This window comes from Gallinula chloropus, assembly GCF_964237585.1.
Source record: "Gallinula chloropus genome assembly, chromosome: 1".
NCBI lineage: Eukaryota > Metazoa > Chordata > Aves > Gruiformes > Rallidae > Gallinula > Gallinula chloropus.
In genome coordinates this window covers 135,150,088-135,176,997 of record NC_140085.1, presented here as the reverse complement: position 1 = coordinate 135,176,997, position 26,910 = coordinate 135,150,088, and the positions used below count along the sequence as shown (strand labels likewise).

At 42.1% G+C, this 26,910-nt stretch overlaps 1 protein-coding gene across 2 annotated transcripts; it reads left to right on the top strand.

Annotated features, from left to right (window-relative positions):
- On the top strand, window positions 1–26,910 carry CLCN4 (chloride voltage-gated channel 4; the record flags this gene model as incomplete). 2 transcript variants are annotated; one of them, XM_084266181.1, is made up of 11 exons in its annotated part: window positions 1–147; window positions 479–578; window positions 6,020–6,207; window positions 11,525–11,647; window positions 13,117–13,323; window positions 13,416–13,496; window positions 14,028–14,573; window positions 16,796–16,982; window positions 19,172–19,570; window positions 25,122–25,338; window positions 26,820–26,910. In XM_084266181.1, the coding sequence occupies exons 1-11, from the start codon at window positions 4–6 to the stop codon at window positions 26,908–26,910; spliced, it is 2,283 nt and encodes a 760-aa protein (XP_084122307.1). In that variant the 5' UTR covers window positions 1–3. The 2 variants fall into 2 exon arrangements, with proteins under 2 accessions (XP_084122307.1, XP_084122308.1); XM_084266182.1 differs by lacking the exon at window positions 13,416–13,496 and having other exon boundaries at window positions 58–147.

The following is a 26,910-nucleotide window of genomic DNA, read 5'->3' as shown; positions in this document are numbered from 1 at the left end:
AATATGGTCAATGCAGGAGACATGAACGGTTCTGGCAACCTGATGGATTTTCTGGATGAGCCTTTTCCCGATGTTGGCACTTATGAAGACTTCCACACCATCGACTGGCTGCGGGAGAAATCACGAGACACTGACCGCCATAGGAAGGTAGAGGTGTCTGGATTTGATGCATCCTGGTCCCTGGGTTACAGCCATCCTGGTAGTGAGAAAAACAAGAGGTTTTCAGAAGTTACTCCTCCCTTACCTCACTGTATGACTTGAGGGGGACTTCTAAAAGTATGGGTTGTGTATGTCTTGAGTTTGTAAATATTAAAGTGCTCCTGGGCAGAGTATCTCTAAAAAATGAGTTGGAGTAGAGAGTAGAGAAATTGTATACAAATTCTATGAGGTTAAATATGTTTTGTTTTAAGTGTTACATGCTAAAACTTTGTCAGCCTGAATAGGCAACATGTTTATATATATATATGTTTAATTTCAGATTACAAGCAAAAGCAAGGAATCCATATGGGAGTTCATCAAGAGTTTGCTAGATGCCTGGTCAGGATGGGTTGTAATGCTTCTCATAGGACTACTGGCAGGTACGTGTGTGCTAGTGTTACACTTACGCCCGGAACCTTCTCACTGCATAGGAAGGTAAAGGTGTCTGGATTTGATGCATCCTGGTCCCTGGGTTACAGCCATCCTGGTAGTGAGAAAAACAAGAGGTTTTCAGAAGTTACTCCTCCCTTACCTCGCTGTATGACTTGAGGGGGACTTCTAAAAGTATGGGTTGTGTACGTCTTGAGTTTGTAAATATTAAAGTGCTCCTGGGCAGAGTATCTCTAAAAAATGAGTTGGAGTAGAGAGTAGAGAAATTGTATACAAAGCCATCGTTTTGTATACAAAAACCATCGTTTACTGTGGTGCCATCTGCTTCTCTTTTTACTTCCTTGACTCTCTACTGATGTCTCAAGCTAAAAAGGCAGCTATGCATCCGCACAGTTACCATCCTTAATAAGAATACCCACTTGCAACGTCTCCTGCCGAGTGCTGACCCAGAAAAAATGTTACTCACCAGTAGAGGAACTATCTATTGCTTTCCAAAATACGCATCGGGGTGCTTTACTCTCGCTGGGCTACCTTGACTTTCTGAATCTTTGATTCACAGAAGTCAGCTTAATTGGTGGACTTATTCTTGTTTTTCTTCTTGTCTTCACTTGCTTTAATTCTGTGATAGATGTGGGGAAAATGTTGGTTGCAGACACTCAAGGGTCAGCTTTATAAATTGCTGTATCCACTGGGTTATCTTCTTTGTATGTACATGGAGGGAAAACATGGTTTCAGGCTTGTTTTGAGATCTGCTTCCAGGTCAGACAGACATTACATATTTAACAGCCTGCTCAAGCTCAGATGGCAAATTCATTAATTTCCTAAATTGCTCCTGTCTTCTGCTCAGTTTAGCACGTCTTCCAACTTGGAAAGCTGCACTTCACTTACCAAGTTGAAACAGCTGCTGTTTTTTATGCTTTTTTTAGTGATGTCAGGGTGCTCTTGTATCAGGCTGCTTGGTAAAAGCACGATGTGAAGTTTCACAATTTCCAAGTGTTGTGAATTTCCTGCTTACCAACTGTCAAGTTAATACAGTTATTGCAGTTGTTAATGAGCCTCAGAAGTACTGGAGAAGTTCTTGAGAAAACACTGTTGAAGTGGTATTTTTGGCAAATTATGTTATTTTGTAACGACCTGCATGTTTCCACAGAAGCTTTGATGGGAGGGTGGCACAGGAAGATAGACCGTGTACTACCAGGGATGCCGAACTCTGTCTGAAGGCCAAGGTTGGCCTCCCCTGGGACGGAGGATTCTGCTTGCATGTAAAGTTAGAGGGAGGCCTTGAGGGCTCTTGTGACCTCCCACAGGCTGATCAGTAATCCCCTCACTCATACAGAGAGTGTGTTATACCCTCACATGCCCCCATTTCAGTAAAATTACCCCAGAAGCTTTGTCTGAGCTCCAGCTTGCAGTGAAACCTCATGTTGAAATCCTCAAAGCCAGGGCTGCTGACCTCTGGTGAGCTCTAATGCTGGTACGTCTGGCTTGGGAACAGGGGTTGGGGGTAAGCTGCAGTGGAGAGGTGTCAGCTTCTGCAACCTTTTCAGCCACGAGGGTGCATCTGAAAGACTCAAATGAAATTAGCCTGGTTTTAAACTGGGACGAGGACTCGTGAATCAGCTACAGGAGCAAAACTACCTGTGTGCTCATGATCTGGGATGAGCCATGTAGGCTTTTCCTGCCTGCTGTTGAACTGGGGAATGTGCTTGGTGCCTTCTGCTTTCCTGAGACAGGGCAAAGATGGAGAGTCAGTATCTCAGCCTCAGTGAAAGGTCAACACCCCTTTAATGAGTGGGGTAGATTGCTGATGAGTAGATGAGGTTTCTTAACCAGGTTTGGGGAGGCAGGAGATGAGTTTGGCAGTGCAGTCAATAGGCATTTCATCTCATTTCCCTCTCTACTTGAAATATTGCTTGCTTAGAGAAGCCAGCCTTCCAAGAAGGCACCTTTGTGATCACACAGGATTTCATGGACCAGCCTGGCTCCTCCATGGTCCCTCTTCTCCTGCTGAACAAGCAGAGCAGTCTGGCTCTGCAGCGGACACTGGGTGAGCTCTTGGGCAGCTGGGTCCAGGCATTGCCAGAGGCAAGGAGAGGGTGTGTTGGGGAGCTGGAGAGGAAGGGGAAAGCAGGAGCAGTACCCAGAGTGTGAGGGTCTGTGGACCACACAGGTTCTGCTGTCCCTTGCTGGTACTGGAGGGCAGCAAGGTGGGACTCATGGGGAAGGAGATGGCAGGGGCCTCCATGGGCTTCCAAAGGCACAATTCACCCAGACCCAGGATTTTAAAGTGAGCTTAACTGATCTATCAGATTAAGGCTAAAATGCTCTGGTACTGATGCTGCATGTGCAGAAATCCCCTTTGCAATTCCGTGCTGCCCCTCTTGGGTGATGCTGTTGGCTCACACAGGTCTACCTGGGAAACTTTTATTTTCAAATCAAACTTTCAGCATCTCATATGGGAACTGTAAAGGATGAGTATTGGTCATTGTCAACCAAAGGAAAAGGGGAGAGGTAAAAGGCTAATATCTAAAATGAAGTTAATGATTTCCTGGCTTTGGAGTGATTTGTTATTTTTCATGCTGGGCAGGTTACCTAGAAGGGGGAAACGAGTTCAGCTCCTTTGATGGGAGATGTAGGGAGATAAATCTACGCTCTATTACAATCTAGACAGCGATGGTAGTGCAAGAAATGAAAAGCTTGACTTTCTGAGATGCTGAGCAATCTGCAACTTCCATTAATTTCACTTAAAGTTGCAAAGATTCAGAACCTGGAAAACTTCTAGGCCTGGTCATGTGTCCTGTGAAGCATTCCCTATTGCACTGTCATCCTGCAAGTGCTGGCCATCCCCTCATGATTTTCTTCTCTGTAAAGCATGTGTAGTAAATCACATGCAGCATTTTCCTCCTTATGTGGATCCAAAAGTATTTGGCAAAAGTATTTTGCACAATTAAGCACAATTTCCTACAGGTACTGGGGTGCATGTGAGCTTGTTATACCAGAGGACTGAATGTTTGTTCCTCACTCTGTTTTATTAACTTTACTGAGGAAAAACATTCAAAGGCACACCTTCCTTTCCACCTTCTCCTAGGTAGCATTAATATTCAATTGCCTGGTTAAGTGTGATGGGAGCTTTGAAGACTGGTGTAACTGCATAGTATGATAAAGGTCCATCAAGAGATGCAAGAGACCTAGCATTTGGTGCTCAGGTCCAAGGGATGAGGATTCTTTGTACACTTTTCTGAAACTTTCAGAGAGTTGGAGGAGAGTTTGGAGTTTACTGCAAAGCTCAGTAAGCTGTGCATGCTGATGTTCCTAGCAACACGGTGATTTATCATTGCCAAAGAATATGGTTCATCGTTTCCATAGAAACCTGGGGAAATGGAAAAGAGTAAGCAAGAGAAAGACAAGGTCTTCATGAAAGAAAATAATTGGTACAGACATCATTACTCCCTTCTGAAGCCTTTTTTGGTGATCTTGTCTAGTATAACTGTATAGTCCTTCAGATTATTCCTACACAGGAAAAATTCTTCACTGCTACCCTAGTCATGTTGTGTGTCAGCGTGGGGACAAGCATCCTTCTTAAGGGAGTGAGAAGATCTACTGATGTGTAAGGCTCTGTCAGCACTGGCGGGATTTTTCTGTTCTGTGGAATAGAAACCAGATTACACATGCCTGAGTTATTTGAATTCCCCCCCCCCCCCCTCTTTCACAGAAACGTAAAGCAGAAAACTTTAGTTCCAGGTTAAATAAACCAGCTCTTGAACCCACCTGCATGCCCCAGCTGTTAAGGGAAAGGGAAACAGCCCCCAACCCTACTTCATGCAATTGAATTCTTATCAGGAGCCACAAAGTTAAACTTTCGGGAACATAAACCCAAAGCATTTTGCTTTTTCCAAACCCTTTTCTCATTGTTTTAGTCCACCTGAGACGTGCTGATGAATTCTGTTTAAGCTCATTGCCGGCTTCCTGAAATTTTATGAATGAATACCGGTAAGAATGCTGTTGACTTCTACTTTTCATTGTATGTGAGAGGGGGGTTTGGAAAAAACACTGCAGGAATTTTCTTCCAGCTGGGCCGGAAGGCAGGTTTGCCCTTCCTTGCTCTGCTTGCTCCCGGCCTCCCCGCTCCTGCTGGTCTCGCGTTCCTGAGGACAACATCATCTGCTCTGAGGCTATTGGTGCCGGGGCAGGTTGTCATCGCTGATGCCCTGGAAAAGCAGGGTTTATTTTGGGTTTTTTTTTTTCCCTTCGGGGTCTGGGCACGGCAAGTTTGCCGGTGCCTGTGTCCCGTGGCCACCGGGTGTCACTGTAGCTCTGCGAAATTGCCGGGGAAACCCACCTCGGGGTTAGGTCGGTGCAGAGAGGGTTTGAAGGACCATTTTATTCCCCGTGTTTGGGTTGCTACGGAACGTGCACACCGAGAGCCCGACTCTGTTAAATTCGCCTCTCAGAATGTGGCACCCACGTTATTTCTTACTGAAATCAATCGTTCTAAAAGGTCTCAGCTTTGGGATCAGGAAGGCTAAGGAAAAACATACGCATCCTACTGTTCCACCCCAGAAACACACAGTGTGGTTTGAGACCTGCAGCTTATGGAATCACAGAATGTTAGGGGTTGGAAGGGATCTGGAAAGATCATCTAGTCCAACTCCCCAGCCAGAGCAGGATCACCCAGACTAAATCGCACAGGAACACATCCCAGTGGGTTTTGAATGTCTCCAGAGAAGGAGACTCCACAACCCCTCTGGGCTGCCTGTGCCAGGGCTCCATCACCCTCACAGTGAAAAATGAAATTCCATTTGTTTGCATGGAATCTCCTATGCTCCAGCTTGCAACCATTGCTCCTTGTCCTATCACTGGCCATCACTGAGAAGAGCCTGGCTCCATCTTCCTGACACTCACCCTTTGCATATTTATAGACATTGATGAGGTCACCCCTCAGTCCCCTCTTCTCCAGGTTAAAGAGGCCCAGCTCCCTCAACCTGTCCCCATAAGGAAGGTGTTCCACTCCCTTAAATCATCTTGGTGGTCCTGTGCTGGACTCCTCCGAGTAGTTAAGCTTACTCAATGTTTAAAGACCCTGCACCAAGTCCTGCTCCTTACAGTCAAAGTGTGCACCTGTCTGGGACAGACTGCAGATCGGGCCCTACGTCATTTAGAGGCCTTCCCTATGTGGCAATCAGTCAGTATGAGAATGATAATATTTAAAATAAAAGCTTATGAGAGGGCACCGAAGGTCAGACAACAAGCTGGAATGGCTGTTTCTTTGCAAACACATTATTGTCCCTGGTTCTTTGATGTATTCATGCTTACATCACAGCTGCTTCCCCAAATCATGGGGGGTTTTGCTGTTACTGTAATTAGATATATTTGCCTTGCAACTTCATAATTTTTAATGCCACAGTTTCTTTTTCTGCATGTCTTTTCCCAGGCACGCTGGCTGGAGTGATAGATCTAGCTGTGGATTGGATGACAGACCTGAAAGAGGGTGTCTGCCTCTCTGCCTTCTGGTACAGCCACGAGCAGTGCTGCTGGACGTCTAATGAAACCACGTTCGAGGACAGGGACAAATGTCCCCTGTGGCAGAAATGGTCTGAACTTCTTGTAAACCAGTCTGAGGTATGGGAGACCTGATTAGGGTTGGGTCACAGCAGGTCATCATACTTGCTGATGTTCCCTCCAGAGACATCCTCTGAAAGAGAAAGTAATGAACCCAGGGCATTGGGGAGGAGGCAGGGAAAGAAGGTATTTCCACAAGCAATATCTGCTTAATTTGGGACAGGTCCTATTGCTTCAGTGTCAGATAGAAATTGGAAAACTGTAAGATCATGTCATCTTCATGTCTACTGACAAAACCCAAACTGTTTTGTAACACTTAAAATCCTCAGGAGACCTGAGCTGGTATCCTTTTTTTTTCATTTAAACACAATTTTATGGAAACAAGAAGGATGATCCCTGATGAATACATTTAAAAGGAAATTTTTGGGGGTTAGAAGAGGGTTTCCTGTATTCCAGTGTTGTGAGTTGTAGTGGGAGCTGGGTAAGAACTGCTTGTTACACCCCTCCAAGCAGTTTCTCTATCAGATAGCAAAATATTTAGCTAGCACCGAAAGCTGGGGAAATAATGGGCTCCCTGGGAGATGGCCAAAGTAAAAGAAATTGCAGGCAGAGAGGACAGGAAGGGAAAAAGCTGATCTGGACTGATAGGAAACTTATGTTTTAAGACATTTTATTTCTAGATTTAAAAAAACAGTAATAATTTTTAATACAAAGAATGCTGTTTCAAAGCAAAGCCAGTGAAAGTTTCATTGTGAAGACAAAAGAAGCTTTTCCATGCTCCTTTTAGCTGATAATACTTTTATTTAAAAAAAAGCCCCAAATATTTTGTTTTCAACCTAAACTACTCAATGTATTGAATAATATCGATCCCTTTACAAGTCAGCTTTTTGGGCAGATTTATGATCTTGAATCCTCCCTCTGTCACATTTCTACAGGTGACTTGAATATGACAAAAATGAGTATGTCATGGAGGTGGGATGAATGTGGCTTTGAAGAGAACTGGCTTAAGTATGTAAGGGGAGGTCTAAAATAATATCCAGTAATGCAATTTTTTCAGTAATAGGAGAAGAAAATATGTACTTCTGTGGGATAAATCATCTCCAGCCAGGTAATTATAAATTGGGTGACTTGGAGAGGTTGTCCCAGATCTTCTCCCAGTGTGGAGGTAGTCTGGTCCTGCCAAAAAAGTGTTTGAGGGCATCCTCATCGCTGTGCAAGTTTGTCATTCATGTTTCTTTCAGTGCCACTTCAGGTTTACAGTACAAGTAGTATTAGATGAGAGTGTCCGTGAATATGTGTAGCCCACTTCTCCATAGTTTTAATTGATCATGGGGAAACTAGTGGGGTGCTCACTGCTCCTGAATATTCCCACAGTTTAATTGCAGGCAAAAAAAATCTCTCTTCAGTTTCCAGTCCACAGGGCCAAGTTTTCCTTAGCCACAGGCTGGCGAGGTTCTCCCTGGTTTTCATCAACAGATGGTTTGGGTGGTTGTGTCTTTGTAACGGTGCAGAAATGTTACACAGGTATAAAGTTGCAGGACTGGGGATGATGTTTGACTTTAAATAACAAAACAAAACAAAACCAAACCAAGCCAAAACAAAAAAGTAGGAAGAGGGAAAAAAGTGGAGAGTGTTATGAGATCCTGTGCATGTGTTTGACATGCTCTTACTCTGAAAGGCTGGAAATATATAAACGGAGCACATCCTTGAGAAAACTTACTGCTTTCACCTAGGTGGGCACTGTGAAACTTCACTCACTTTATATTCAAATTGGGCTTCTCATCCCCCAGGTGTACAGTCCTTGGGGGGCTGGGGAGGGGAGGTTAATTTTGGCTTAGTTCTAGGCTTTTTCTCAAAACAAATGCACCTCTAAGATTTGTTGGCTGCCATTGCCCAGTGGACATTGTAAATATAAATAATAGAGCTGTCTGTTACTGTTACATTGAAACACCAGGCAAAGCCCAACAAAGATGTCAATAGAAAAAGTAAATTTCTGTTTTGTGGCAAAAGTATTCTGATATGGGCAAGTTTTGGAGGATTTCTGTAGCTCTGGAGGAGTCTATGAGGGATCAAAATACTCGGTGTTTCAGGATAATTTTGCCTCTCCCCTCCCCTCCATGTTGCTTCACTGTATACCTGATATTTGGGTTACAGCCCTATAAAATGCACAGTGCATGGAAGGACTAATTTGGAGCATGTTTTAGACAAAACATACTTGGAATAGTTTCCTTCTGCTCAGAAGTGTCTTCATTTTCATATATGACTGTGACTCTTTCTCCTCATAGCCAACTAAATTTGACATTTTGAGGACTAAGGTTTAGATCAGTTCTTCCCTGTGGTTTTGCTGATTTATGGCTGTGGTAAAGCTGATACATATGTTCTCACTGAGAATTGTGACATTTCCTGTGGCATCTCTTGAAAAGTGTTTTCATTCTAGTGCTCCTATAAAATAAGCCCAAAGCAGAGTCTTGATGTAAATTATTATGGAAAACATAATAGCACATCCAAAATATATCAGGCGATGTTTTCCTCCCTAATTGCTGTTTTGTAAACCAGCAATATCCTTCATCCCTCTGGTCCTGAACTGCTTCCAAAGAGCAGGCAAAGAGCTTTTTGATGCAGGAGTTTGAAAACCTCAAATTCACTGGAGGAGTGGGTGTTTTAAAGCTCATTAGATGCCACCCACTTCAGCTAGCTAGCATCTGGTGATCCGGAGCTTCGTTATTCTGCAGATCCAGGTTGGTCTTAACCTCAACTTTAGTGGAACTGAGGACCCCATTTCTGGTGCCTTGCATCCCTGCAGAGCAGAGGAAAGAGCCCCATGTCTTCCATCGCTGGTGACTCTGGATCCAGCAATGGACTGGATTCCCATCCCAGGGCTTCTGGATCTCTTGTCACGAAGCTGAGACCTACAAACCAAGGAAACCCCTCTATACCTGGAACCCACTTCCCGATTTGTAATGTCCACTGGCAGACATCTGCTGTGTGATGCCAAGTCAAGTCAGAATAGCATTTTTGGCCTCTGGAGAAAACAAGCATTGGTCAGCCATGGATGGTATCCTGATGGATGGGCTTTATTTCAGTATTCTGACTTTGTGAGGGTTGTTTTCAGTTGTGCTTCATCTGTACCTAAATTGGACTGACTCCAGATCTGAAACACTGCTAGGTCTTTCAAACTAAAACACAAAGTTTTGCTCAGTTCCCCTGCATGCTTCATTAGGATTGCTGCCAGGGTGAGTCCTGTGAGCCACCAGTGGAAAGGGTCTTAGCAGAACCATCTCTGCTGGTGAGCGTTTTTCATCTCTGATTCCAGTTTATACATGTTTTAGATTTTTTTCTGATTCAGGGCCTTAGAAATGGCACGTAATGAATGAGAAATGAACCAGTTGCTACCCTGAGTTACTGCTACTTCACTTCCCAAAGGTTTTGTTATTATTAATCAATAGAAACTCCTGAAACTGGATCTGGAGAATGTCATATATCTGGAAAATGTAACAATAAGACTGTCCCAAGGGATAAGACTGAACTGGCCCTATAGACTCTGGTGGGGTTCTGCCACAGTGCTGTAGGTGTATGTGTGATTACAGGTGTGACAGAGGAGGAAGTAAAAAGAAACAAAGTTAATTTGACTCCAGTGACTTTAGAACCCAAACTGCAGCTTTTGTTCAACATTGTAAGGTGAAATTGCTGTAATGGCATTGGTCTTCTTTGGACTTACTCCAGGTTCACATTGACAGGAGAATTTTGTCTTGGGACAACGTATCCGGATTTTTCTCTAGAGGAAGAGTAAATATTGCCATAGCTGTTTGCAATTGAAAGCACTAAGAGAAGACATTCATGAGGAAATGAGACCATCTTCAGCTGTAGCAACAAAGATCCATGGTTACTATAGGTGGATGTCAATCATTGTAAGAGTGGGATCCATGCTTAGTGTCAGGGCATTGGGGGATGGCATCATGTTGCAGTTCTGCTTTTATCAGCAAAGCCAGCTGCTAACTTCAGCAAGCACCAGAGGACTTTAACAAGTTGCCTTTCTTTCAAACTTACCCAAAAGGCTAAGGGCAGTGGTTCCCTTACTGTTTTTTCAATTGGGCAGACACCTGGAAAATGAGGCTAGCAAGCTGTTAAAGGTTGATTTCTTGCAGGCTTGCAAACAGGGAGACCTCTCAGCTCTAGGGTTTTTTTATGACTGGGAACAGGGCCTGATCAGGTCTGTTAACTGAAGACACAATACCACTGATTAATGCCTCTTTTCCTACTTGATTTATCATAATGTTGATATCCAGGCTGCTGTCCTGCAGAGCAAAGACAGGGGCCCCGATGTTCTTGAGCAGCTGGGATTGCATCCTGTAGGAAGAGTTCACTTAGAGGTGAAGGATTCATACCATTTATTGCACTGAGGTTAATCTTGGTTTTCATTCTGTAGCATCAAGTTGCTAGAAGAGATTGTTTGAAGGCTTAAGCTCTTCGTATCAGTTTGATGCCTCTGACTAGACTTTGGCTTTTGAAATTAATTTTTAAAATTATGCTTGTGAAGAGGGAGGTATTTGATTTTTAACAACAGTTTTGATTTGACCATTGGAGACAGGTAGAAAGCTTGAAGGTCACTACTGACTGTGCTGTTGCTGTGGCACTGCGCAGTCAGCCGTTGCTAATGACCATTAGAATTTCCATTCTGTCAGTAAAGCTATTCAGCTCGAAGACACATGTTGTTATTGACTGGAATGCTTTTTAAATATCAGGGCAAAAATGACTGAGATGTGTCTGAGTGGGGTCTGCCAAGTCATGGTGTTTTCAAATTATTTCCAACCCTATCTCAGCGTCATATAGAAGGAAAGAATTTATTTATAGTTTTACCCTTCCCCTTTGTGAACTGAGCTGGCTGACGTACAAAGGGATGTCATCTGAAAAGATCAGCATCTGCATGGGCAGCTGACCTTTGAATATCAGCCCACAGAAAAAGGTGTATCAGGGTCTCTTTCCCTGTCACCTGCCATAAGATGAACACAGCAGATTCCTTCATTAGGGGCTGTTGCATCAGCAATTACTTTTGCCTTTATGACAGATTTGTTTGGACATTTTGGAACTTTTTGTGGTTGGCTTAATATTTTAGTGCTTGAAACATTCTCTTTTTAAGATGTTTGGGTCCCTTCAAGCAGGCTGTATGGTCTGGGTTAGGTATATATTAACATGCTGCTGCTTTCCACAGGTAATAAAATTGTTGGAGTATGTCAAGTCATTTGTCCTTCCTGAGGGCAAACAGCAGGTAGCATGTAAATGAAAAGTCCAGGTTCCATGCTGTTGTGATCCCTAGAAGATGCATGAGATTTACCAAACTGCAATTGTCTAACATTGTTTGTTACTGTTATTTTTCTAGGGTGCAAGTGCTTACATTCTAAACTATTTTCTATACATTATGTGGGCTCTATGTTTTGCTTTCCTGGCAGTCTCCCTGGTCAGAGTGTTTGCTCCCTATGCCTGTGGCTCTGGAATCCCAGAGGTGAGTTTCTCTTTGTGGATGAATATCCAAAACCCAAACAAAATGAAGAAAATATAATTTGTTACCTTTTCCCATCCCAGAACCATACTATGAGCTAGCGTAGGAACCAGATGATTGTCATTCCATCTCATCCACCTTCATTCCTTTGACTAGCATGCCTTTATGGTGCCCATACTAGAAAATATTTAAATGGCACTGTGAGAGATTATTATATGTACTACTTCATTGCCAGAGCTTGAATTAAAAATCAGCGTCTCCCAGTCATTGCTTTATGGACTCCAACTTTTTGTGGCTGAGACACATACTCACTGGAAGATTATATAGAATTTTCCTTGGATTAAATGTCTTGGGCCAGTTACAACTTTTTTTTTTTTTTTTTTTAGGCTAGGCTTTAAATAAAGCCAAAGTAAAATAAATAAGGAGGGCTACAAATGTAAGGTTTACTAAGCTACCAAAAACATGACATGCTTGTCATTTGGGGTGCTGAAAAGCATCTCTTCTGTCCAGCTTCTGCAACCTGTGTCCTTGTAGGCCATGTCATGCTTGCATGACAGCATTATAGCAGCCAAAATCTCTACTTGGTTTTCAATATTTTATATATTCAGCTTCAATCCAATTTAAGCTGTTAAAATGAGAAACATTCAAGCAGTATAACTACTCAAAAATTTTGAAATCAGGGTAGACTTTTGTTCAAAGTGCTATAAAACCACATGGATTGTTACTGAGAAATCTGGCAGAAAGAATCAACAGCCCAAATTTTAGAAATCTCAGCATACTTTTTTTTTCATCCTTAGGAGAAACAGGCACATGCTTCATAGCCAATAAGGAAGAAACCCATCACAAATAATTTGAATTATTCCAATAATTTCCATGTTTCAAAATACTCTTGTGTGTGTAGAGTCCAAACCCAAATCCCACCCTGCAGTCTGTGTGTCATGCATGTACATTGTGATCTATTCTAGCCACTCACATACAAAATTAAGAGGAAATGTATAAAAATAAGATCTCTTGGACTTTTTCATTTTATAATACTTGCATGCTTTTGGGGCATGGCCATTCCAAATATTTAGAACTTTTTTTCCCTCTTGTTTTAACTAGGAAAAAGTCTGTGGTTGTTTATTTGCTTTTTTCCTGCTTTGTTAAGGTTGGGTCTAGTTTAACTCTGATCCTGTAAGCCAAGGAGATATGTAACAGTTTCGTATTTCCATTGATCTCTGTAAGACTCCTTGGTGAAGCGGGGGACCACCCATAACAACAGTAAAACTGTGGTCTGCTTAACCGCTGTTCAGCAATCACTGTGGGAAAGCTGCCCTACCTATGGTTTCTTTCTCTCCATCACTTTCTCTTTGCAAGCAGCCTGCAATCCATTTTATATTTCTTTTTAACCCCACTGAGGTTTTAACTCCATTTGCAAGATCAGAGTAGACAAGGTTTCTCCAGCTCTTCAACATATTCTTCCTGCTTTCCAGATAAAAACCATCTTGAGTGGGTTCATTATTAGGGGCTACCTGGGAAAGTGGACACTTTTAATCAAAACAGTCACCTTGGTTCTGGTGGTGTCTTCAGGCCTCAGCCTTGGGAAAGAGGGGCCGTTAGTCCACGTGGCCTGTTGTTGCGGAAACTTCTTCAGCAGCCTGTTCTCAAAGTACAGCAAGAATGAAGGAAAGAGGAGAGAGGTGAGGTTGGCTCAAATCATCTTGAATTTTCCTGTCCAGATAGTTAGTTTTTCAAAGGACTTACGCCTTGTACGTCAATATTTGCTTTGCAGGTGCTCTCAGCTGCAGCTGCCGCGGGAGTTTCTGTTGCCTTTGGGGCTCCAATTGGAGGCGTGCTTTTTAGTCTGGAAGAGGTGAGACCTGGCAGTTCACTTATTTCAATAAATATATTTTTGTTTGATACCTTTTCCTAAGAATCCTCCTTATTTTTCAAATATTTCCACATTTGGTTTTTTGGGTTTTTTTCCTAAAGCAATCCTTGACTTCTAGTAATAAAAAATAACCGTGTGTTTTAGCCTAATTTGAATAAGAGAAAGGCACTGGCTTTCTGGAAACAAATGAGATGATTCAATCTGGAAATGTATCCCCGTACTGAAGGCTTTTAGCTTGTTATCATGCAGGATAAGTTTTTAAGCATCCATCTTATAATCTCTAGCCAGCAACTTTGGATTTAGATTTATCAACTTTTAACTGGTTGCTGCTCCCTATCCAAAATCTGAAAAGGCCTTTTCTGATCCCTTTGTGAACACTCCTTGGCTGAAGTAGGGACTAGTGCTTCCAGTAAAGTCAGATGTAGAGTCACAGATGAAAGACTTGGTGATGACAATTAAAGCAAATACTCTGTCACACTCAGTCAAGTGTTTACAGGCTCTGCTTGGTTTTAGGTCAGCTACTACTTTCCTCTGAAAACCCTATGGAGATCTTTTTTTGCTGCTCTTGTGGCTGCCTTCACACTGAGGTCCATCAATCCTTTTGGAAACAGCCGGCTGGTCCTGTTCTACGTGGAGTACCACACTCCCTGGTACATGGCTGAGCTCTTCCCCTTCATCCTGCTCGGTGTCTTCGGTGGCCTCTGGGGGACCCTCTTCATCCGATGCAACATCGCCTGGTGCAGGAGACGAAAAACCACCAGACTCGGGAAATACCCAGTCCTGGAAGTTATAGTGATAACGGCTATCACCGCCATCATCGCCTACCCCAACCCCTACACCCGGAGGAGCACCAGCGAGCTGATCTCTGAGCTCTTCAATGACTGCGGTGCCCTGGAGTCCTCGCAGCTCTGTGATTACATCAATGACCCAAACATGACCCGTCCAGTGGATGACATTCCTGACAGACCTGCTGGTCCTGGAGTCTATACCGCCATGTGGCAGCTCGCCTTGGCTTTGGTGTTTAAAATTGTCATCACCATATTCACTTTTGGCATGAAGGTAAGTTGGGGACAGGCGCCGAAACTGCAGTGAGCACAAGGCCCAGAGGGGTTGCTGTCAGCAGCTGAGGTCCGTCTGGCAGGGCTTGTGTGCCTTTCACCTACACCCAGCCGTGGAAGTGTGCTTGGGATGCCTGCTGGTTTGCCCATCCACCAGCAACTTCCTCTGTGGGCGCCCGTTGCATCAGAGGGACGAGCCCTGCTTTTCCGCCTTCTAGGTATCCATGGTTTTATTAAATGGAAAATAAATCTGGGTGGGAATTTAAATCCACTGTTGCCAATAAGCAACTTCAAGACGATCCCCACTGCAGCTGTCTTTCAGCTCTCTCAGGGATATGGACTCTTTAAATTGTTTGTCTTCTTGGATTAACATTTTCATGTGCCTCAAGGTAGCTATGCTCAGGGAAGTAATAGTTTTAAATTTACTGTTTTACACATTTTGAACCTCACAAAAATATAAAAGTACCTGAAAAGTTATGGGTTTGAATATTTTTAAGCACTACAGCTTGGAAAAAAGAGAGAATGAGTAGGACGACTGATGGATGTATGGTTTGATTATTCTGGATTTGCATCTTTTTCCTTCCACTCATTCTCCTTGCCATAAACGAGTGCTGAAATGTCCAAGAACGATTTATCCAAGCTTTCAATATATACAAAGCTGTTTGTGGTGAGTTTTACTTATCTGATTGCTAGAGCCCAGATAAAATACATATCTGTCTGTCTACAGCTCCCATTATCTGAGCATTTAGTTCTGGATCTGATTGCAGCAGATGAAGGGCAGTTTTTCTGAGTTATATGATATATTTTGTACCACACTCAAAGCTAAAACATCTAATTTTTCTCTTAAATGCTGTGCTTGATCTGAGGATCCATTTTTTAGAAGATCTGTTGCCTGAAATAATAGTAGGAAGTGAGAGTTTTGCTTTTCTTTTGTGCTTTGGCATCTGATAACCAGAACTACTGAATGGTAGAAAGTCACTCAGAACCAGTCACTGAGTCCTGCTGATTTCCTGAGCAGGGAGAACAAGTGGGAGTTTAAGATCACTTGGATGTTGCAGGTATAATATTTCTGGAGAAGGACTTGAAATGAGATTCCTTTCACTGCAGAAACTGCTTTATGGCTGGCAGCCAGTTGTTGTGCTTGTTCATTTTAAAAACTTTGGAGTTTATTTCTTTATTTGTTCTCCCGCTCTGTAAAATTGGTTAGAAGGAATTGACAGTTTCAACTGTTCTGTAAAAGAACAGAGAAAATAGCTTTACCCACCAAATCTAGAGGAATCAACACAACTATATCAGCAAAATTAACACTGTGTGGTGGGGAAGATAGTGCCTGCTGTTGTCACTCTGAACACCCTGGGCCATGCTGAGGCTCTTAGTTTAGTTCTCTAGGAAGCTCCAAGTGTGTTTTCAGACTAAAAAAGATGTAGCAGTCTTTCCTCTTTAAAATCAGCAAAACCTCCATGCAAATCCTTGCCACAGATCTGAGTTGTCTTCTTCACCAGGAAATTTCTCTCCAACTTGCAGATGCACTTGACATCGCAGGGGAAATACACTTAGCCAAGGCAAAGTGGATGTTTTGGGGTTTTTTCCTTCTCATTTCAATACTGTTTTTTAATGATTTGTGACTTGTCTGTATAGCAGACAATAACGTAATGATGCATAGAGCTTCATGGAAAATGTGGAGCAAACAGAGATGAAGAAATTGCTGCCTCTGATTTAATTTAAAACTGGTGTGACTTAGATCAGCGTAGTAACAAAACTATAAGGGACTCCATGTAGTAGTGGGTGAAATCATGGTATTTTCAGTTAAGCTTATTCTCAAGCCCCTGTCAGAACCAGCAGCAGGTCCTGACTTCTTACTGAGAAAGCAATAAAGGCAAAAACAGGAGCATCTTGACTTGAAAAACAGACTGTTTTTCAGAAACACCATTTATGTAGCAAATTCAGTGTGATGCAGGAGGTAGGAATCAAAATCACTTTAAAAATGCATGAATGTTTTATACAGCTATTAATACAAGTGAAGCCATGCAAACTGAGTCACTGCAGAAATCTATCTCAGACCATGGGGAACATGACTGTAGGCTGCCATAAGGCTATATGGCCTTCTGAGCTGGCATTTAATAATGAAACTGGGTTCTCCTACTGCTAATAATATATTTTTTCATCAGTAAGTTCATTTAGTCGTTTCTGTCAAGGTGCTCATCTGTGTGTCTTTTATTCAAGATCCCTTCAGGCCTTTTCATACCCAGCATGGCTGTTGGAGCCATGGCTGGCAGGATGGTTGGGATTGGAGTAGAACAGCTGGCATATCACCATCACGACTGGATCATCTTCAGGAACTGGTGCAGACCTGGGGCAGACTGCGTCACACCAGGACTTTATGCTATGGTTGGAGCAGCAGCTTGCTTGGGTACAGTATCTACTGATCATTGGTCTGTGTGTGAATAACACTGATGTTTGTGGACCTACAGATTGTTTAGGAGGGCTTTGTGTTTGTGTTAGGAGATATGTTGATATTTCTAGATGTAATAGAGGTTGAAATCAAGGTGTAAAGGGCTGTTCCTCTAAGTCTCTCCAGTGATCTGCCAGGTAGTCAACAACAGAGAGGCTTTCAGTCACCAACGCCTGCCTACTCCTTGTAATCTGCCAAAAAGCACAAAGAAGTACAGAAAAAAACCCTTATGCTACAGGTTTCCAAGAAAGAGTGCTTTTTACTTGTTTATTTGTTTTCCCTTTTGATGTAATGAAATCCACTGTAGCTGGACTAAAGCTACTTCTTTGTTTAGGCTGTGCTCTCTATCAGTGCAGGGGACAAAATTCTCAGATCTGCACAAATTTTAAGCTACACAGAGGTAAAAATTCTGGGTCTTATTTTAGCTGTGTGTCACACTCTGGTCAACTGAGCTGTCTTTTGGTTTGAGTTTTGACTACAGGCTAACATCTGAGTATATTCAATCAATAAGATTTATTTGATCTAATAGGAATTACTTGTTTACTATCAAAGCAAATATGAAATTTCTAGTCATAGATGTAACAGAAATAGTATAAGCATACCATCTAAACACGTTTTTGCCTTATCATATATTTCCCCTTCTGTAAGTGAATGTTCTAACTCTTTCTGTTGTTGTTGATCCTGTCATGAGATGACAAAATGATAGTGGGGAGATATAACACATGGGTGGATTTGGAATGAAAGATGTACTCAGAGATGTACTGGAAAAGCTTCGGGTTCAGTTTCTTGTTAGAAAAGCAGGATCATTTGTGCAATCAGTTATGGAGGAAGGAAGGGTGGGATTTGCTTCTCTAAATTTAATGTCTATAATGTAGACATCAACATCTGAGCCAGCTGTGTTGATAGTCAAAACAGAAAAATGAGATACTGGGAAGATCAGATACATCTGGCAATAGGCATCTACAACCAGGCAAATGAACAGATTAATTGGGCCTCAAAGGTGCCTATTTTTCTCTGGAGATTGAGATTAGAAGGGTAATCTGCATCAACCCTTTGGATGTGAATACCTACAGCTGTGTAGGCACATTAAAATAGCTAGGATGAATCTTACTGTTCTTAAGCCCCCGACCTGTCTTGCTCAGAGTAAGAGGTGTAGAGTAAGCACTAAATAAACCTTACTTTGGTATCTGCCCTCTGCTTTTTGGAGTCAGAAGTTTAAGACATTCCTCGGATGAAAGTCATATCTGGATCATCATGTTAAATAATCAACAATATAATTTTCCTGTATGCTGCTAGATTAAAAGCAACTTTTAATGACCTGTTTCTGATTTCTCTCCTCTAAACTGGTGCTGTATTTTGAGGCCTAAAAATAGCAGAGTTACTACATTTACCTTTTGAACAGAGGCAAAGAAATGTTACCTAATAATTCAATGATACATACGCGCTTGTCTACAGTTAGGTGATTATTTTTATCTTCTAATGTAAACTGAAGGAGTAAGGAGCTTGCTTATTAAATTAATATGGAAAACAAGAGTGAAAAATACATCTACAACACTGTCTATGTCTGTGTGTCTAGATGGCCTCAAACCAAGTTTTGTATGTTATGCTGATATCAAAAGCTATGGCTTAAGCTGTGATATAGCTCTTGCAGTGGCCTTGAACTATCCTTATGTAGTGTGTTGTAACTGTGGTTTGCCCAGAGATAATGCTTGGCTGTCTCCTCAGTGTGAATGTGATAGGTAAGGTGATGTCAAGGCCAGCTCTTGGCTTCCCCAGCGCTGCACTCCCACCTACCCTAGCCACAGGACTTACCTGATTCATGGGGTCATTTTAGAGGGCTAATGGCAGGATAGCTGGGCTTTTTTGGCATGCTTTCTGATTTGGTAGCTCGATACTTGCTGTCAATGTTAGCATCTTTGGCTTGAGCAAGTTCACTCAATCTTTTTGATAAAAACTGAAGTAGATGAGAAATCTCTTTTTTCAGTGAAAAAAACCCCAACAAAATACTTCACAATGTATAAGGGCAAAGTACTTGGCATGAACAATGTCATTCTTTTTTGAGTGTAAGACTGAAAAATATAAATCTATTTCTCAGCATGTATACTTCAGGAGCACTGAGGGAAACTTGACTGCTTTCCTTGTTGCAGGTGGTGTTACCCGAATGACAGTCTCTCTGGTGGTCATCATGTTTGAGCTAACCGGAGGCCTGGAGTATATCGTACCTCTTATGGCTGCAGCAGTCACGAGCAAGTGGGTGGCAGATGCCTTTGGGAAAGAAGGGATCTACGAAGCTCACATTCACCTGAATGGCTACCCATTTCTGGATGTGAAAGACGAATTCACCCACCGCACTCTGGCAACGGACGTGATGAGACCAAGGCGTGGCGAAGCTCCTCTCTCTGTTCTGACGCAGGACAGCATGACGGTGGAGGATGTGGAGACACTAATCAAGGAGACTGACTACAATGGCTTCCCAGTTGTAGTTTCAAAAGACTCAGAGAGACTTATTGGATTTGCACAGAGACGAGAGCTGATTCTTGCAATAAGTGAGTAGAGAATATTGGTTTACATACGTTTGATTTGATAGAGTAGAATGTTACCAGTGTCATTTGTCTTCACGAATGGATGAATAAGAACAAAACCCAACTTTTCCCCCAGTCTGGCTTTTACTAGTTGCCAGGACCCATAGCTGCAAGCTTTTCTATTGCAACATTCTGCCTGATAAGATTTCTGTGGGCTTGACTTTTGAGGGCTTAATTTTGTCATCACTCACAACAGTACAGTGCAGTTCCGCTAGAGACAACAGAGACAAACCTGACTCATGTGGCCAGAAGCTTTGTCAGAACCAGATGAAAAGCCACTGCAGTGCTGAGATTCTTGTGGTACCCGTGGGCTGCTGGTAGCAGCTGGTGCAGCTGTGAACCTGTGTCATCCTGTGCCTAAGTGCAAGTCCCTGTGTTTCTCTTGCACTATCTCAATTTTTCTCACATGCAGGCCTTTTGCTGTAGGAAGGGGTGGGAAGCTTTTCAGTGGAGGATGTTGTTTGGTAAAGATAATTGAGTTTTGTCAAGCATCCAGTGTATAGCTGGCTGATTGCCAGAGAGCCTGATCTGGGTCATTATGGGTTTTGACCCATCAGGCCCTTTCCTGGTTGACCTGATGGCTAGGTGGGGATTGAAAAGACAAGTATATTGGATGAAAGCAGGTGTTCCCACCTTCCCCGTACCCAGGGCATCCAGACAAGTAGAGATCTGCAAGTTTGGCAGATGAACCCTATGGTATGCTCCCAATTCTGCAGTCCTGTGGTGCTGAGGGCCAGCTGGGCAGGCAGGCAAGCTGCTGGCTAAGCATGATTGTCTTACACTTTCCAGGGGAATGGAATGTCTGGCATATCCAAATCTCCATGACATGGAATTATTCCTCTCTGCATGGGCCTGTTTCATCCCTCTGCTTCAGACACCTTTAAAAAGCTGTTGTCTCACATGGAAACTCCCATATTCCTTAGAAAAGAAAATCTATGGAGGAAAATCAGGGCTACTTTCCTGCTCAGTTTTCACAAAGTTAAAATAAAATTTGAAATAACAGTGCTCTCTAAAGCACTTTTTAAAAAAATGCATTTTTGTTTTTGTCTCCTGGATGTAAAAATACACTGTCTCAGAGATTTGGCCTAAAATTTATATTCATTTATTTAAGGACACTGCTGCGACTTGATTCCCCTCTTCTTATCCAAAAGCAGAACATCATCAGTGCTGCATCGGTACTACATTCAGAAGAAGAAAATAAATGAAAATTGGCAAAAATGTAGCATTTTTTTGTTGTTGTCATTTCAGTTAGAGAAAGCTGTTTATGAACTCAATTAATTTTCCATTAAGTTCTATCATTAATTTATCACAACACAGGCTTTCCTGCCACTTCTACAGCTCCCTTAATTGTACAATTGTGGTTTAACTTTCAAGGAGAGTGGGAATCTAACTTTTTCATTAAACACCCACTGTCGCTTGTTGCTCCTTCCTACCTCCTCCAAAAAAAAGAAAAAAGGCAAAGTCTCCATGAAGTTATAATCCTCTTTATGCCAATCTCAGTATAAGAGGATTTTAAAAACACCAAGATGAAGTCCAAGGCTGCTAGCTGCAATATCCCTTTCAAACAACTGATTTTCTCAGAGGGCTAATCTTCCTTTGGGAGTAATAAAAGATGCCTTGTACAGCCAAGCTAAGAATGCAAATATGTGTCTGAACTTTCACCAAATGTGTAAATGCCAGGAACTGATACCATTTATAAAATAGTTTGTATTTCACCCCGCTTTTGCTAATGATTTTCAAATATCTTCTGCATTCCCATGTGAGAAGTAAAAAATCCCTCATTAGATGTATATACCCTGTGTTGTGTTTGGCTTTTCCACTCTCTGTGCTATGTTGTGTCTGTAACACTTATTGCCATGCTAACTTCATAACTGTTTGCATCCTCTTTGCAGGGAGGTATGCCAGTGGGAAAACTGTGTAGAGTGAAGATGTAGAGCCCTGGCTTTAAAAACAGAATGATTGGATAATGTCCGAAGCAAGCCTGAGAATTTACATCTTTTGAGTCAGGCCATAAATGGCAGTGTGGCTGAACAGGCTTGCTAGAAGATGTGTGAAAATGTCCAGCTGTGCACTGATAAGAAAGAAATCAGTTGAAAGTAAACTCAGTGAATATTTTAGATCAAAAGGCTTTCCTGTCTGAAAACTTTGACACCCACAATTTCCAGAGGAAAACTGTACTGTACTGTCTCCTGATCGGCTCTAATTATGAGCCTCTTTCATAGGATCTGAGGCAGAACTGAGATTTAAAATAAAAAACTTCTCTGCATAGATAAGTTTTCCTACAATCCTCAGTTGTCAGGGACCTTCGGTGACCCTTTTTCTCTTGGGTTATGACAGTTCCTGGTGTCATTTTGTACTGACTGTGACAAACAGTTAATCTTTCCAGTGTTGCCTGTGTCTTTTCCAGTATTGCTTAAGTCTTTCTGACTTAAATATCTGTATTTGGTTTTGCTTTTCCGAAAGACGTTGTGTATGGTTCCAGTTCAGGGCAGGGAAAAACATTGCTTTTGTACCATGCTACCAACTTTTTAGTAGCTAATTCACTTCTGCTGAAGGCCAAAGTGGCCTTCTGAATTTATTGCAGAAGTCACTGATCTTCATTACCACAGAATAGCTAACATTGCAAACTTCCACCTCAGCTTACTTCATACTTGTGTTCATGGAGTCATACACTATGTCTCCTTTAATTATAACGTAACTTGCCAAGAGGTAAACGCTACATGTGGCAAAGCATCTTTTATTCTCCAGTTGGGGTTCTTATCTCCTGCTGAAGCCTGACAGCATCCAGAGATACTGGACTTACGCCTGGGAACGGTCCAACCCCATCTGCGCAGGCCTGTAGCCAGGGAATGAGGTCTCCTGAAAAGCAGACAGGCCCACACCACTGGCTCTTCTTTCACTGCCCTGCAGAATACCTCATCAGTTTGAGCTAGCTTTGATAGCTCTGTATGCCATGTTATAGTATGTAGAGATATGCTTTCAACCAAGAAGCTTCAGCTTCTTTCTCTGGCCCAATAAATTGTGCATCAGCAGCACAGTGGTCCATGGAATACCCTGGAGAAGTATCCCGATTCTCTCTTCATGAATGAAGCAATAGCTGTTGAGTTTCACATCAAATACCTGTTCACATACAGATCTGTGTCTTACGATTTATACCTATGTAATTTCTTCCTTATTAAGTGCAGCACAAAGCAAGCTGTAGAAATGCATCCACCGATGCCACTTGTGATTGCTCAGAAGTGCCTTCAGGAGGATTATGTCCTTCCACCAGTTCTTGCTGGGCAGACAGGCAGGCCAGATAGATAGACAGAATCAGAGGTGGACAGCCTCAGAGGTGACTACATTTTAGATGGCACCTACTTTCCAGTCTTAAGGAGGTGAGGTTTTGACCTTGTAAAGCTTTTTAAAATTTGGACAGCTTCAGAGCCATCGTACACAAGGCAGCCTTGACCACAAGCCAGGTGGCCTGTATGATATACTTTCCCCAGTGTGGGGTTGAGAGAGCAATATAGTTGATATAGGCTGTGAACTGTGAACTCCTGAATATGAGAGGTCATTTCACATTTAGGAGAACTAATTCACTCTCTAGCTATGACAAGAGCCTTCTGCATAGATTACTCCGTAAAACCAGACATCGCCATCCATTTGCTTTGCTATTTCTGTTAAGCTATATCTGTTTTTCTTACCCACCAGCTGCAAAAAGGATCTCCTCTGTTTTGCCTTAACTCCCCCATCCAGTGAAGTTGCAATACAAAGTCCACCATTTTTCTGATGCCACTGAATTTGCTCAGTAGTACTACATCATTCAAATTTCTCCAGAGAGGTGTTTGACTTTGAAGAGTGAAGTCATGGCTTTGGCTAATCACTGCTGTCCAGGGTCATTGCTGCCTTGGGAACAGCAGTGTGGTAACTGAAGTGCTTGGGCCTGTTGCTTTGGGTGCAGCTTTGGGAAGGAAATAGCTGGCTGTCAAGGGGTTTTATCAAAGGGTCGGAGTTACCTTCAGTTTGATTAATGTTACCTCTTACCACAGATCGTATATCAAAGAGCTATGCAGCCATGTTCACACTTGAAATTAGGTGTATGAATCAAAACAAGATGAGACAATGTTAGCATGATTCCTATAAATTGCAATAGGGCTTGTAATATGTGGGGTGAGAAGGTTGAAAATCATATACTGTACTGATACTAGGTTTGAGCCAGCACTGCTCCGGTTCCAGAAATATTACAAGACAATGATCATTAAAGGGAAAAAAACGCAGCTGGAACATGTTGGAAACCATTACTGTCTACACATTACAAGTCACAGGAGCAGGTTTATGCACTTTGATTGATGGCAATATGCTCCAAGAATATACACATACGCTTTGAGTATGTCTGATTTGCCATACCTCTCAAGAGCAGAAGCAGCCTATATTAATCAAAGATAATAATTCTAACCACTTGCAAGAATTTATGCAAAAATGAAAAAAAACCAAAGAAGAAAGAGTTAAGCCCTCAGGGCCAGAAACATTCTGTGCTTATTCTGGGGAGACAGAAATTGTCTATCATTTGGAAGTCCATCTCATATATTGGTCACACCCTGTAGTGTTGAGTAGAAATGGGGTAAACACTACAAAGAAAACAAACCACCTCAATGATAAGAATTCTTGTTGGAGTATACTTTAAAGTAAAAGGCTTATATTGATCATGTAAAGTCCAGATGCAGTGTTAAGTTCAGTTTGTAGTTGGATCAAAGTATAAATGATAGCTTTTGAACTTTTTAAAGTGGTCAAATCTGTACTGTTCAGAAAAAGGTATCAAACTCTATACTGCTATATACTGTTCTGCTATACATTGTTCCTCCCTTTAATGTTTTCCTTTAAGTAGGATGCTGATTTTTCCCCTACCCCTTTAAAATCTAGATATGCAAACTTTATTTAAGTACTTAAAATGTAAAATCACAAAATTCACCCTGCATACGTGAAAGGTGGGATGGTCTAGCATGGCACCCACACCACCCCCAGATTCCTGGGATGTGAATCTGTCTTTGCCTAGCTTTGTGTTTATAAATACATTCACCAAGTCCAGATTTCCCCTACTCCACTGAGAAGTCTGGGAAGAAACATACTGCCCTAAACCAGCTGGGACCATACATAAGCTGTTGACTCCACTATTTCAGGCATATAACAGAAGCTTTTGTTGTGGTCCTCACAATGGAGGAAATGACATACAACCATTTGAATTTGGCAAAAATTGGGTTAGTGATATGTATGGATGCAAGGATCCGCGTGTTTATTCAGAAAAACATTATCCAAACCAAGCAAAAGTATGTGTTTGTAAAAATACCACTTATATTTGCTTTGAGAGAACAATGTCTCAAGGAAGTTCAAGTTTTCTCAGGAACCTCAACTTCTGGGACCTCAGTACATTAAAAGACAAAGAGCTATTGCTACCTTTGCTTTCTAAAAGAGGATTTTTTTTTTTAAAGGTTATCAAGCCTAACTCGCTGTCTACTTTGATCTTTCTTTTGTACAGAGAATGCAAGACAGCGTCAGGATGGGGTGGTGAGCAACTCCATCGTGTACTTCACTGAAGACCCACCAGAACTGCCCCCCAACAGCCCCCACCCACTGAAGCTGCGGCGTATTCTCAACCTGAGCCCTTTCACTGTCACTGACCACACGCCCATGGAAACCGTGGTAGATATTTTCCGGAAGCTTGGACTCCGGCAGTGTCTTGTCACTCGCAGTGGGTGAGTAGATGTCAAGTCAAGCATGTTTAGAGGATCTCTGGAGATTTTCTTCAGCATTAACAAAACCACCTTTTCTCCAATTTAAAGCACAGACAGTAACTAATCAATCAGCAACTCTGAGACAGTCAAGTGAATATTTTGATTTTCTCTGTTTTGTGAATGGAAGAATAAGGGACGCACGCCCAGTGCCTCCCCAGGGCAGCAAAACCAATCAGAACCAAAATGGCCATTGCTGGGTTTCATGTTTCATTCTGTTCTCCCAAATCCTTACTGTATGGTCAGTTAGATAAGATAATACAAAATAAACCGTTTTGACTCCATTCGGTTTTCAACAGAGGTAGATCTGGCAAGTAGTATTGTTAGCAAAGGGCATGCCTGTTCCTAGACATCCAGCTAGATTAGATGCTTGTGAAAACTGTGATAAAGATGTCAGTGGAAAAAAAAATGCTGTTCAGCTTGCTTTAATGGAAAGTGGAAAGGTGTATAAACCAAAATTCCACATAAACAGCTGTAGTGCAGGAAATTGTGGAATTAGAAGAGTAAAAAGCTACTCTGTGTGCAGAAGAAATAACATCCTGTATTTCCAGGATCTGAGCTGTTTTGGGATCACTGCTCATCACAGGATCTAGTGGCAAGGAGAAACTTTACAACGGGATGGCAAAACCAGAGACATAATTTTCAAAAATCCTTTTTTGTTATTCGAAATATTACATATCCACTGTTACTATTGATGTAGTGTCCTTAGCATTAAGAAAGTAAGGGCCATTACTGGGACACAGATTTAAGTCCTGATTTTTAGATGTCTGGATTTAGAAATTTCGATCTTGAGTTCTAGCACCTAAATGAAATGAAAGGTGGAAAAACTGTAATAATGATATAGTTTCAAATTTCAGTCCCTTGTGGCCTTCAAAGACTGGGAGTAAAAGCCCTTGAACACTGAGGATTAGGAAATTTTTGATTCCTGAAGCTAGATATCCCATAGGCCTCATCTTTCCTGACAGATATAGTACATCTAGGATCATAAAAATGTGAAATTATCATTCAAAGATGGAAGAAATTATGCTGTCAGGCAGTGAGGGTTTCAGAAAGTCAGTGCTTTAGCTCAGTTCATGTATAACTAAACTCCCTGTCCTAGCTCAGGGCACTGGCACCTTGGTTTTGTACTGTTGGTCCTCTGTGGCCTGAGCCTAAGGAATCATTACTTTGTTGTACAGTGTCAGTAGTTCCAGCTCCTCACTCAGACATGTTCCCAACAAAAAGAGATACAACAAAGTATTTATCTTAATGATCACGACTGGAAGAGTAGAAACAAGCGAGGTGAGAATGGCTTTTAATGAAAGATAATCATTGAGGAATGGATGGGTTGGACAGTGTTATATGGGAGCACTCACAAAATGTCCCTGACAACAAACAGGGTGAAAAAAGAAAAAAGCATGATATATGAGATGATTGTTGACCTTTCCTTTCCTTTTCTCCTCTAGGAGGCTGCTGGGTATCATAACTAAAAAGGATGTATTAAGACATATGGCTCAGATGGCAAATCAGGACCCTGAATCTATCATGTTTAACTAG